At 53.3% G+C, this 12,924-nt stretch overlaps 6 protein-coding genes across 6 annotated transcripts; 3 read left to right on the top strand and 3 right to left on the bottom strand.

Moving 5' to 3' along the window:
* Nucleotides 1-62: 62 nt before the first annotated feature.
* Z517_10624 (uncharacterized protein) lies at nt 63-1,485 on the top strand (the record flags this gene model as incomplete). Its single annotated transcript, XM_013424233.1, has 3 exons — nt 63-668; nt 730-774; nt 844-1,485. The coding sequence occupies 3 exons, from the start codon at nt 63-65 to the stop codon at nt 1,483-1,485; spliced, it is 1,293 nt and encodes a 430-aa protein (XP_013279687.1).
* Nucleotides 1,486-2,983: 1,498 nt separating this feature from the next.
* On the top strand, nt 2,984-4,530 carry Z517_10623 (uncharacterized protein; the record flags this gene model as incomplete). The annotated part of the gene is made up of 2 exons (XM_013424232.1): nt 2,984-3,235; nt 3,301-4,530. The coding sequence occupies 2 exons, from the start codon at nt 2,984-2,986 to the stop codon at nt 4,528-4,530; spliced, it is 1,482 nt and encodes a 493-aa protein (XP_013279686.1).
* Nucleotides 4,531-5,653: 1,123 nt separating this feature from the next.
* On the bottom strand, nt 5,654-5,992 carry Z517_10622 (uncharacterized protein; the record flags this gene model as incomplete). The annotated part of the gene is made up of 1 exon (XM_013424231.1): nt 5,654-5,992. The coding sequence occupies one exon, from the start codon at nt 5,990-5,992 to the stop codon at nt 5,654-5,656; it is 339 nt and encodes a 112-aa protein (XP_013279685.1).
* Nucleotides 5,993-6,503: 511 nt separating this feature from the next.
* Nucleotides 6,504-8,111, top strand: Z517_10621 (uncharacterized protein; the record flags this gene model as incomplete). Its single annotated transcript, XM_013424230.1, has 4 exons — nt 6,504-6,651; nt 6,713-6,823; nt 6,880-7,604; nt 7,665-8,111. 4 exons carry the CDS (start codon nt 6,504-6,506, stop codon nt 8,109-8,111), a joined length of 1,431 nt encoding a protein of 476 aa, XP_013279684.1.
* An 899-nt stretch (nt 8,112-9,010) lies between these two features.
* On the bottom strand, nt 9,011-9,433 carry Z517_10620 (uncharacterized protein; the record flags this gene model as incomplete). The annotated part of the gene is made up of 1 exon (XM_013424229.1): nt 9,011-9,433. One exon carries the CDS (start codon nt 9,431-9,433, stop codon nt 9,011-9,013), a length of 423 nt encoding a protein of 140 aa, XP_013279683.1.
* Nucleotides 9,434-10,801: 1,368 nt separating this feature from the next.
* Nucleotides 10,802-12,517, bottom strand: Z517_10619 (uncharacterized protein; the record flags this gene model as incomplete). Its single annotated transcript, XM_013424228.1, has 5 exons — nt 10,802-11,791; nt 11,897-11,982; nt 12,030-12,185; nt 12,245-12,296; nt 12,356-12,517. The coding sequence occupies 5 exons, from the start codon at nt 12,515-12,517 to the stop codon at nt 10,802-10,804; spliced, it is 1,446 nt and encodes a 481-aa protein (XP_013279682.1).
* Between the last annotated feature and the right edge of the window lie 407 nt (nt 12,518-12,924).

The following is a 12,924-nucleotide window of genomic DNA, read 5'->3' as shown; positions in this document are numbered from 1 at the left end:
CCAACGGAACAGGGATTTCGCTCTTGCGCACCCGGAGGCCATTTATATTCGCGGCCGCCAACATGTCCTCTCGTTATGATGATCGAGACTACCGCGGTGGCGAGCCTCGTCGAAGAGAACGAGACCGTGAGCGTGACCCCCGCGAGCGTGTTGAACCTACTGCCCGAGAAAGAAGGATAATAGACGACCACCACCCCGAACGAAGAGAAAGAGACACTCCAATGTCTGATGTCATGGACATTGGTATTGACCGCCGTATGGAAGCCCGCCCGGACCCCAGGATGGAGCGCATGGATATCGCAAGAGACCCAACAAGGGCCAACACTGCCAGGAGCATCGATCCCATCCGGTCGGAACGAACCGTGGACAGCCGTAGTGTCGAGCCACCTGAAAGAATGTATACAGATCCCGCCACTGGAATATCGACGATGTACCGCCAAGTGCCCCAGAGCAGATATCCCCGTGAAGACCGTGATTACCTTGATCCTGTTCCTCCCAGTCGTCGTATACCAATGGACGCAACCATGAGGGATGAACCCTCAAGGCCACAACTTCAACTCTCCGAGTTCTGGTGCCCAGGAGAAGGGATCGAACGAGAAGTGATCCAACACGAAATTTGCAAATTCCTTGGCCAGGATGCCACATGTCGTCCCGGCGTCGATAATCGAGTATGCTATCTCAAAAACAGGTCGTTCCATGGTAAGTGTGTTTGCTAACAAGTATCGTTAGGGACGTTCGGGCTACTGGGTTAGAGCATATCGCGCACTTACGACGGTACGAACTCCGGGTTACCCTTTGTGCCCTCCCTGACAAGAGAATCACGTACTGACCGCACACGGCTAGGCGATGGAGCAGAGCCTCCGCGATGAATCTGAGAGATGGCTACGCGAAAAAGATCGAAGGCGACGACAGGGTGAAACCCGAGGTATGGGCCGTACGACACCTCCAGCAATCGAGTCTAAGGCTCGGGCAGGTTCCTATGCCGACTTGGCAGATTCGCAAGAAAGGACCCAAGACCGCAGGCGCTTCCCACAACCTGGAGACATGGACCTTGACGAGGATGATTATCGTGCGCCCCTCAGGCATCGTGAACCCCGTGAGCGTGAGCGTGAACGTGAGCGTGACCTGGAACCTCCTCGCCCAGTGGCCACTGGCCGCATTCCAGTCACTACTGGCTATCCTCCGGAACCTGGATATACTCAATATGCCATTTCTTCTCAACCGTCAGGATACCCTCCGGGCCAACCGGCATACTACGGAGTAGAAAGAGAACCAAGGACTTTGCATGGCGGCAATACGACGCCACCAACATCAGCCATTAGCCGAGCCGCACCATCAGCTGGCTATCCCCCGGTCGGATACCCAGCAAGGACAGCACCGTCTGTCACCCAGTCGATATCCGCATCTTATGATGGGCGAGGGAGGGACCTAATGGGTGGTCCGTATCCCCCCGGCTACCCAGAGACACGTACCACCAGAAGATGACCGTCATCTTGCTTGTGACCTTTGCATACAGCATACGTCCCTGGATAATGTCATGCCCAAGCAGGAGCTCCCCAAAAGCCGGGATTCAGATTTCAAAAGCCCCTACATTCTTGCCTGGCCATACCGCAGGCCTTGGATCAAGCCAGGCCACCTGGATTGCAATTGCACTGTTCTTGTTATGCCCAGATTGACATGACGACTTGTGCCGTGGGAATACAACCGGATTGTTACATCGGCGCTTATGAGGCCACGAACTCTTGGGAGGTTTCAGGGGCAACACAGTTTGCGCGGTCTATGATTACAGAGCGATACCAATCAGCGCATCACTTTACTGGAGTCGGGCTTTTCTGTCCACCTTCCTTCCCCATGGATTCTGGAGGCGTATTGAAAAATTACAGGAAATGGATTTTATCCCAAAGATTGATAACCGTCATGGCAAAACACCCGGTCTTACGATTCAGGAAATGGTGGCACCGGGCCTTGGACAGGCGTGTTGGAGATGAATATTTGGATCTTGAAAGGTGTTTTTGTTTGATCTATCGAGACTGATGAACAACAACTAATAGCAACGACACCTTATACCACTGGCGCTTCACTGAGGCTTTGCTCCGGATGACTTGTATTGTTGCTTCCTGACGTGATTCTCGTTGACCTGGATGGCCCTATCTCACCATCGCCCCCGGATATTCCTGGTGGTTTCAAACAATGACTTGACTCTCGGTTCTGCGGGCTCAGTCCGTTCTGACACCTCGACGCTCGCCCTTTTGATTGAATCGGCCACCATATACTTGTATCCTGAACCCGCTCTTGCTCCTGAGAGGACATTCCTGGGACCAACTCTTGAAAGCAGACCACACTGCAAGGAGTGAACTGTTCCTGGAGGTTACCCAGCCCGCATCCATCTCATGCACCCTGTTTGTCTTTGACGTCGTCTTCCATCCGTGTAGCTGTTCGTCCCGCCTTCATCGAGATCCTGGATGCATGGCACCCGTCGTTCTCATCTTCACTGCATCTCTCTTGCTCATCGTGTCCAGGTCTATCCACCGTTCCGTGGCTGAGGTTCGAGGAGAGAATGGGATGTCGGGGTACGTCGATGGGATACCCCTTTGCTAGACTCGGTCTCGTCGTCGAAGAAACGTGGATTGAGGTCAGTGGTAGCTGCTATTTCATCGTTGCAGACGCCACAGGTGAGGTCGTTGTGAGAACGCCACGTTCATTTCACATGCTCAGCGTGCACTTGATCGAGAAGTTGTCACTCGTACCACATGACGGTGTTGCCTCGCCAGAACCTCATGTCACTACTGGATGCAATTCACTCGTGGGAGGCAATCCTTGTGAAGAACTCTCTGCTTCTAATTTCTTTCATTTCACCTTCACTCCTCTATCTAGCGACTTCCTCCCTCCTCCTCCTCCTTCATTACCTGAAAGGGTGTACACCTCTTCCACCATCTCGACCACTCCTTGCGATACCGCTGACAGTTCCCTTGCCGCTGTCAAGATGACATCTCCAGCCAAATCAGATTTTCCCAAGTTTGTGGATGGGGATGTCCTCATCGTCATCTCACCAACTCAAGTCTACAAGCTCCACTCTCAAGTTGTCGCCACTCATTCCTCTCTTTTCGCCGAGCAGATTGCCTCCAAGCCAGGACCTCGCCTTAATGCACAGGCTCGCCGCGAGAATGCGGCCGCGTACCGTTTCGAATTCAAGCGGGCTGTTGCGGACAATGAGTTTGGCGGATTCGTCCGTGTGGTAAACAAGTCCCCCTCAGATTGAAAATGTCCCCAGAGACCAGAGGCTGATGAAGTGTACCACAGGAGATCAACGAGTCTGGGCGGGTTGTAGGCCCCAGCATGAATCTTCTGATGCCAGACTTCGAAAATGGAAAGGCGACCGACAACTCCAACCGTGCATGGGATTGGCTCTTTGGCATCTTCTACAACCGTGACCCTGTCTTCGATGACAGCAGCTTGGCCAATCTGCTCTCCTGTGTCGTTGCTCTCATTCAGTGTGCGGAATCTGTGAGCTCACTTGAACACGTCCGCGACGTGGTGGACCTCGCGTTGATGCGTCAAGACACTGTCCTTTGGACTTCTATCTTGGGTAACCCACACGCCTGGCTTGAGCTTGGTCGCCGCGTTCAATCCCCTACTATCTACAGCGAAGCAGCTATCCATTTGATCGGCCAGTGGGGATCCATCACCGAAGAGGAGAAGAATCGTATCAGTGAAGATATCCGTGTCATCTTGGATCGCAAGGCAACTGAACTTGCTCTCGTGAAAGAGGCCATTGAGCTGCGCATGCTAGGTCACTACCCGGAGTTTATGCGCCGTACTGCAGCCGACAAACCTGGTCGACCTTCATACTCCAGCGACATCTACATGTGGATGGCAGTTTGCTTTTTCCGACAGTGGTTCTCTCAAAACATCTCTGACGATCGCACCCGACGCGCACCTGACGGAGGCCTGAACTTCTACACCTCACTCCACGAAGGTGGTCCAGCCTATCTCGACCACATGGACTTTCAGGAGTTCCATAAATATTTCCCGATGAGTATCAAGGCGTGTCATGTGCTCGAGGCGAACATGGGTGTCCTCAAGGAAGACATCAAGCGATTCGTCGAGGATCTCATGGTCGAACGCACCCACTTGAAGAGAGACCAGCATGAGATCTACTGGTTGACATGTGCAACCATCGAAAAGGGGGATATGCCATGGTACACCCCAGATTCGACCGCGAAATCAACCGATGCATTGCAAAGCATGTACGACGACATGGAAGACCATTTGCACCATGGTGTCGACGACGATGTGGAAGACGAGCTGGACCACGACATAGAAGGACAGAAGATGATGCAGATGTGGGCTAACGCCAACAGCGGTACTAAACGCACGAGCCGCAACGACAATCACGCTCGCGCTCGTGCAACACCAAAGAAGCGTGCTAGCCTTGCCGATTACGACAGCGCCAACAACTCCGACTTGGACGCAGAGTCCTCAGATGAGATGTTCGTGAGAGAAGCTGCGCCTGACTTGATGGAGGAGTGATCAACTTTGGTGCGATATGCACGCGTCAGCCTTGTGAACTTTTTTTTGGAAATCGCGGCGGCAACCCGGACATGAAGTAGATACACCATAGTGTGATAGCTGGACGCGACAGGTGTCAGCCTGGACCGCGACATAGGATTTCTCCTTCGCGCACAATAGAATTCTACTTTGTGTATAACGGTGTCTCTACTTCGCACACAATGACATACTATATATATATATATATGGGTATACAAGGGGCAGGTCTAGATCGTGACATGGAGTCTCTCCTTCACGAACAACAGCATACCTACCTACTTTGCGTACAAGACCTATATAGACCCTTGACGCGGACAGGGTCCACCTGGCTCGCGACATGGAGTCTCTATTTCGCGCACAATGGGACATCTACACACTTCACGTTCAAAACCTATACAGACCCTGACGCGGACAGGGTATACCTCAACAGCGACATAGATTCCGCGCTTCGCGCACAAAGTGAAAATAGTATAGACGCGGCTGGGGTGCATCTAAATCGCGACGTCTGATTCTATACTTCGTGTGCAAGGACACATAGTATGGACGTGGACAGGGTATACCTGGATCGCTATACAGGATTTCCGCATCGCGCACAAGGCCATATAGAATAGACGTAGATGGAGTGAGTCTGAATCACGACCTGACATTTTGTACTTCGTGCACAACAACACACAGAATGAACAAAGAAGGGTTGAGGTAGGATCATGTCCCGGGATTTTGACTTTGCGCATAAGAACATATGAAGTAGACGCCACAAGGCCCAGCTAGGACACCACTACACAGGATTGAACGAGGCGCCAACTTGGTAGACGTTCTGTTGTGTGGTCGTAATTGACTGGTGCAGTGCTGCCGGCTATGTACAATGCTTGAACTATCATCGCTTTCTCTGCTATTCGCGTATTCAGCGCGATAGGTGTTGAGCGCCCGATATCTCCGTAGGCTGGTTCTCTCATTCCGGGTCGTCGAAGCCAGCTGGTATCTTTCTTGGTCCGCTCGGTACTAGATAGAGAAACATGTCAGCAAATCTCGTTCTCTCAGTGCTGTTCCGCGTGGTGCGTTTGTGTTTTCAAACGTCCAAGTCTGACCACCAGCGAATCACCCAATATCACGAGCCGCTCGAACCAGAGCTGGCAGATATTTCCTCCATCGTGTGATTCTTTGCGGCCCCTCTTCTTCCGAGCACGGAACCCAGGCCAGACGCCAACATCAAAGTTGATACCCGGCGAACAAAGATCTCGTGGACGGTATGCTTACCGGGATAAGTCAGTGGAATTCTCGGCGGATCCTGATCACCAAAGTATCTCCTCAGCGGCGGGATGAAGACAAATGTCGCAGGTCCCAGGCCACCGATCACGCAGCTCCAGAATATTGCCGGCTTTTCATGGGCTGCCCACCGCAGATACCGAATGGGTTGACCCCAGAAGCGTTGAGGTATGCCGGACATTGTTGCTTTATGAGGGGATGTATGAGGGCTTTGAGTGCTCGAAGGAGGAGAAGGGTTGTATCGGGTAGGACAACTTGGTGACGAGGGTGTACAGGATACAAGCTTTCGTTGATTCGGAGGAGTCGAGCTGTCAAGATCGGTTTGTCTAGCTCTGCGAGCTCGATTCGGGTTCAAGATGGAGGCGACTCGCGTAGGAGAGCAGTAGCCGATATGGTCACCGCAGATGGTCTCGTCGTTTTGCCCTGCGTCGGGCTCAATTGGCAGTTGTCTGAGCGAGGGAAATGCGAGAGTTGAAGCTCAGATGAAGTCCCGAACGCAGCCTTGGCATCTACTGCGGAGCATTTGACGAGGCTGAGACAAGGCTGAGGAGAAGATTAATTGACCACGTCTCCGCAGCACGCAAAGCCCATTGGGGGAGTTGTGCGCAGCTACAGTACCTCGTACTCACCTCTCGATGAATATCCCTGCTTAAACACGGGAACCCGGTCGGTCCATCTTGTCTTCTCTCAAGATGCGGCTCTTTTCTTCAGTCTGCCTTCTCCTCCTGCCGCTGCTGAGCGCCGTGCTGGGCAAAAGCGCTGTAGGAGACAGAGTCCTGGTTGTTCTCGAAGATGAATCGCAAAAAGGACTCTACTCGCAGTTCTGGGCTGATTTAGAAGGTATGTTCCCTCAACCCCTCGATTGGCAGGAGTGGGCGACTAATTTCATCTCATTAATCAGGGCGTGACTATAAACTGTCTTTCCAGTCTCCCAGGAGCGATGATCTCTCACTCTTCAGACATGGTCAACTCGCTTATGACCATTTACTCCTCACACCTCCCAAGTCGAAAGGTAACAAGCACAGCCCGCAGCTCTGGTTTGCTTCGACTCATACTGAGAATGAACAGGCTACGGTCCAGCCCTGACTCCCAAGATACTGCTCGACTATGTCAATGCAGGTGGAAACGTCTTGCTTGGTCTGTCCTCCGATGCGGGCACGCCTTCCGCCATCTCCTCCCTCCTCCTCGAGTTTGATATTTCGTTGTCGCCCGATAAATCCTCGGTGGTGGTCGACCATTTCAACTACGACACAGTTTCCGCGGCCGAAAAGCACGATGTTCTACTGGTAGAACGCCCAGGGCAATTGAGACCTGATGTTGTCAACTTCTTTGGTGGTGATGGCACCCTAGCTGTGCCTAAAGCAGTTGGGCAGACACTGGGGAACACCAGTCCTCTATTGGCGCCCATCTTGAAAGCTCCCGCCACTGCATATGCATATAATCCGAAAGACGAGGGTGAGAGCGTGGAAGAGCCGTTCGCAACAGGCTCGCAGTTGGCACTCGTGTCCGCAATGCAAGCCCGCAACTCTGCGAGGTTCACAGTCCTCGGCTCGCTGGAAATGCTCCAAGACAAGTGGTTTGATGCGTCGGTAAAATCACCGAACGGAAAGAGTGTGAAGACGGTAAACCAGGAATTTGCAAAGCAATTGACCGAGTGGACCTTCCAGGAGGTCGGCGTTCTCAAGGTCTTCCATATCCAACACTACGAGGTCAGGCGATCTACCACGGCTGGTGAGAATACAACGCAAATCAGCGAGTACGACCCGGATATCTATCGGATCAAGAATGACGTGGTAGGTGTCTTTTGTGACGAATCTGTCCGGCTGTCCTTTCACTGACTGAGATTTCTCTAGAAATTCTCCATTGAAATCGGCCAATACGACCGAACACACTACGTCCCCTTCACCGTCCCCGCCAACGATGCCCTGCAACTCGAATTCACCATGCTCTCGCCCTTCCACCGGATTCCGCTCCAGCCGTCCTCGACCACACCCAACAGCACAGTGTTTAGCACGACATTTACAACCCCCGACCAACACGGCATCTTCGCGTTCAAGGTCAACTACAAGCGGCCCTTCCTGACCTACATCGAGGAGAAGAGACAGGTCACCGTCAGACACTTTGCCCACGACGAGTGGCCTCGAAGCTGGGCCATCAGCGGCGCGTGGCCGTGGATCGGGGGTCTGTGGAGCGTCGTCCTGGGTTTCGTCGCCTTTGTCATGGTGTGGCTGTACTGCGAGCCGCCAAAGGAGGAGGCCGAGCGGCGGAGGAAGCTCAGTGTGAGCAGCACTCCGAGGTGAACAAGGCGAGGATGGCCCTGTGCCGAAGGCCCGTTAGGGGTCCTGGTTTATTGTACGTCTCCACGGTCTGGAAAAACAAAAAGAATGTCATGTATTCTATGGGCTTCATCGACGGATTGGCAAGGAGCATATAAAGGGCGATTTTCTAGATTAAAAAAGAAAAGCTTACGAACGAACAAAGGCGATCGATTCAGAAATGGTCTCTCTTGGTTCAATCCTTTTGTTCTGTGACTTGCGTCACCCATTATTTATTGTACATGCTCTGCCTGACAGGAGGTCCGATATTTGCAGCTTGACCTCCTCTTCTGGCGCCAGTGGTGATTTGACGGCAAGCTATACGTGCTATTGCCGCGTGATTCGCAATGTGGTTCAGCACTTTCCATAGAAGGCAATGCTGCACTGGTGGGAGGAAATCCCAGTAGATTTCACGCAGAGAGTGGAGAGTATGCGCCGGCCACGTCTCTTGTTCGCTGGCCGCGTACTGGCCGCGTCTTGGAGTCTAGTTGACTGCTCTGTCTCTGCCTCGCAGCCCTCAGATGGATTGCAGCTGAGCAGTCGAGCCGAGTCCTTGTTGCTGTTCAAGTCGAGGTCAGTTGGGGAACGTGAAGGCGTACAATTTGCTCGCGAGAAATGATACAGCGCGGCTCTCTTGGTCGGCTTTGGTTGATCGAGACTCTTGTTCACGGCCCGACCTGGCCACTGATCGCTTCTGCAGCAAGGGTTCAGGCGTCGCAGCAACAGCAAGGCTCTGCCCCGGGTGTCTGGCGGAGAGTGAGAGTGCATCTCGGCCTCCAAGGCACGGTGGTCCCGCCTGCAAGTACGTCTGCAACATCGTTGACATGTCCGCAGGTGCTTTCGATGGGAAGACAGCAGTGCGAGTCGTCCGGTGTCGGATTTCCTTACAGTCCTCTCGTCTTGCTCTCGTCAAACCCCAGTCCCTCGACCTCCCCTTTCTGGCCCTTACCCATCTGCTCGCGGACATCGAAAGCCGGCCGTCCAGCGTACAGCTGGCTCTTGAGCCCCCCACCCGGCGCCCCCTCGACCTTCCTCCCACTCCCGTCGCCACCCTCGAGTTCCAGGCTCGTGGAAATGGGCGCGTTGCCTCGGAATCGTTTTCTCATGTCCACCAGTCCGCGCCGGCATTCGCGGAACCCGATCTTGAGCTGTTGGCACTGCTCCGGGAGGGTCTCGAGCAGCGGGTGGGAGAGGCATTGGAGGGGGGTGTGTCGCTGGACGAGGATGCAGTCGCTGTTCTGGAGGCATTGGGCCAGCGCATCACCTGTCGACCGGGGAGAAGAGGGGTTAGCCACAGATTCATACATTTCGCTGGTAAAGGAGAAGAGCAGCAGTGCTCAGAAAGGAAATTTGTGCGGCGAGGTGGGCTGCAGCAGCATGTACAGTGGTGGCGGGACAAGGACGTACGGATGTCTTTACACGAGGACGGCATTTTCGGTGTGAAACGCGGTAGGTGAGGCTGTAGGGACAGGCGAGGTATATAGAACGAACGAGTATCTGTTGATAAGACTTCTTTCGTGTAAAGAACAATTGCACAGGAAATGCTACAGAGCTATGAGCAGAGCAGTTTAAGCATCACTTGATTCGGGGAAATCGCAAAATGTTTCTCCAAGTGATGCCGGCCCGGAAAACTTGCCTCTTTCGAGAGATATCAAGGGGCGCTGACGAGGCTGCAGCCTTGTGAGTGTTTTCAGATGAGGCTCTCTGCTCCCTATCGCGACAATACAATGTTTGGCCGCCCGAGGGGAACAAAGTTCTCGTCGTATACTCGTATTGTGGCAGTCTTGAAAGTATTGCCATCAAGTAGACTTTGTCACCGTAGAGCATTAAAGAAATGCGGTGTGATCATGTTCACCTAGGCCGGTAACAGCCCATCCTCGAGGTGAACCTCACGACAATTCACTCACTCACAGTCTCGCCAAGGATACACCTCGACGACCATGTGAACTCCCAGACTTCACCTACCACCGGCTCCACTTTTTCCAGGCAGAAAAATCACGAATATAAATGATTACAATCGCCAAAATCTCCCAACAATTAGTCCAAGTCGGAAGAAGTCCCTTGCAGCAGTAATGAGACCCCTCACTCTACGCTTCGAATAACGCACCCCCCAGCCCTTTCGGGTTTCCACGGTTTTAAACCATGGGGACCCGAAAGGGGGAAAGGGGACTATTTGTTCTGGGTTCAGTGTATCACGGTCTGGTTGGTGGGGCCTTTCCCTAGACATGAGTTTGCTGTCGGCTTTACCCATATACATTCTCTCACCTTGCAAACCTCGCCCTCCTCCTCTCTGGAGGAGATCGGGGGGAGCACGTGGGAGAATGTGGGTAAAAATGGTAGGCAAAAGAGGGGGGTCTCGCTCATGTCGATCAAATACCGTCAATGACTGGTGCCAGCGGTGGTGCCATGAGACGGGGCAGAGTGGCTGTTGTAAGATTGCTCGATGAACCCTCTCCACCGGGGAGAGGATAGGAGCCGCAACACCCACGATGAAGCCTACGGGAAAGGTTACACGATAGACCAGTCGTGGAACTGAACTTTTTGTCACTTCGAAGAAGTGATAGTCACTTTCTTTTTTTTGGTAGCGAGGGATATAGCGGTGGAGGAGGAAGGGAAGACTTCTTCCCCTTGTGACTAACTACTCCCCCTTTGTAGAAGGGGACACTGAAAAAGTCTCAGTGTTTGTCCACCCCGGCTTCAACTTCTTGGATCTTCAACTCTAGCTCCTCGTCCCGTATAGGTTTCTCAATGGTCATGGCCGTGACGGTCCAGACTGTTGGCAGCACAACTACCAACGACCCCATCGACAAACCCCAGTTCATCCCCAGCTGCGTCATTGGACTCTTGTGCAACGCATTGATCCTCCAAGCCATGGCCCCGCCCGTTGCCTGGAAGGTCTTGTAGGCGCCAACAAGAATGGCCGCCCGTGAGGTCGAGTTCGACTCAGTGCCAATGAGCCAATAACAGAACCCTTGCCACAGCGCGTCGTACGCCCCGTAGAAAATGTACAGAAATATCGGGCCAGTCGACAGGGAGCCCTGGGTGTAGTCAATGTCCTGCTTGAAGCCGGCCGCGAGGCGTCGGTCTTGCCATTTCTGAAACGCATATCCTCCACCCCAGATAGACATGCCGGTGACAAAGAGCACCACCCACCCGACGCGGGCTCTCATGGGTCGGGAGAGGAACGGAAGGTCGAGCAGCACGCCTATCAGGAGACCACCAATCATCTGCGCAATCCAGTACAAGGCCCCATTGAGTGATCGAGTGCGAATGTTGAAGGTCATGCCATTGACCTGGTTCTGCTGGTAGGAGTAGAAGACGTTTGCGCAGAAGAACAGCGGCAGCATGCAAAAGACACGCCAGCTGGCCATGGTGCGCACCGCGATCTCGATGGTGGCCTTCCACGAGTGCTTCTCGCCTTCGACAGCAGCGTGGAGCTGTGCCAGACGGATCCGCCTGGGTGAACAAATAAACAAGCCCAACACCCAGCCGAAGAGCATGATGACCATTAAGGCGATATAGGTCGAGTCTGAAACGGTGCCAGATTTGGAGTGGAAGTTGAGACCAAAGGATGCGAGGCTGCCCACTCCGCCCCCGAGATTAAAGACGATCCAGAAGACGGCAATGGCACGGCCTTTCTGAGACTCTGCAACATAAGTGGTCATCTGACAATCGCTGTTAGCTTGCCCGCTTGTGCTGAAAAAGAGGCAGCCATTATGGTAACGGCCTTGTCGATAGGGGATGCATCTCAAAGGGAAGGGTAAGCTCACAATAGCACCCTGGACCACCCAAAGCATCGAGGCTCCAACGCCCAGGATAGCGCCCGACGCAATAACGAACGCACCATTGTCATGATCTGCCTACTGTTAGCAAAGCACCTTCACAATCCCACATGATCCTCACGGTTGAAATTGAGCAAGCTACCGCTGTACAGGGCATACGTCCAGCCACCCAGCAAGAAGCAAATCCGAGGCCCTGTGTACGAGAAGAGAGGACCAACGATGAACAAGGCTGTACCAGCGGTTGCGGAAAGGAGCGCGACGGTAGCGTTGGCGGCCACTGTATTGGTTGGTCAATGTTGAACAACTCTTTTGAGATCAACTGTCTGTTCTAAATACCTGTCGGATCAACCTGTCCAGAACCTCCCAGACCACCAAGCGCATTGTACATCTGTTGGTAAGGTCAGCATGGTTGTTCCAATATCGACTCAGTAGCTTGTAAGAACTCACCCCAGGGCAACAGAAGCATATCAGACTGATAAGCATGATCTGAGTCCATGGATGCGCATAGAAAGATTTGACGGACGAGAAGCGGGAACCATCCGCTCGCTCGACGTTGTCTTGGTGCATTTCAACCGGCTGCGGCGCCTGTGTCTCCTCTCGGTTGACCATGATGAAGGCCCGTAGTCACAAATGGATCTGTTGGGGGAAGTGCACAGACGCGCTGCTCGACGGGCAACGCCCATATAAGGAGCAGCATACTTCATCCTTGGTAGATTAGCGACATCGTCGGTTACCACCCAGATATCTCTCGTCGCGAAGGATACCGTTACATTGACTACTCGCTCTCCACATTTCCCCGACTCTGGATTAGCCTTTGATAAAGCTTTTGTCGATGCGAAAGGCTTGACTGGTGGAGGTCGTTTGCCTCCTTGGGGGTGAGATCAACAGTCAGCGGAGGCGCAATTCCTTTGGGGGTCGCGTGGCCGCTGATCTCCACTTAAGCCTTTCAAGGCGTTTTGGCCGTTTGTGCGGGAAATGTACCCGGCTCCTTGGGTTGGTGTAGGTAAGAAGGCTGG

The sequence above is a fragment of the Fonsecaea pedrosoi genome, assembly GCF_000835455.1.
Source record: "Fonsecaea pedrosoi CBS 271.37 unplaced genomic scaffold supercont1.7, whole genome shotgun sequence".
Taxonomy (NCBI): Eukaryota; Fungi; Ascomycota; class Eurotiomycetes; order Chaetothyriales; family Herpotrichiellaceae; genus Fonsecaea; species Fonsecaea pedrosoi.
This window is presented reverse-complemented; position numbering and strand designations above follow the sequence as displayed.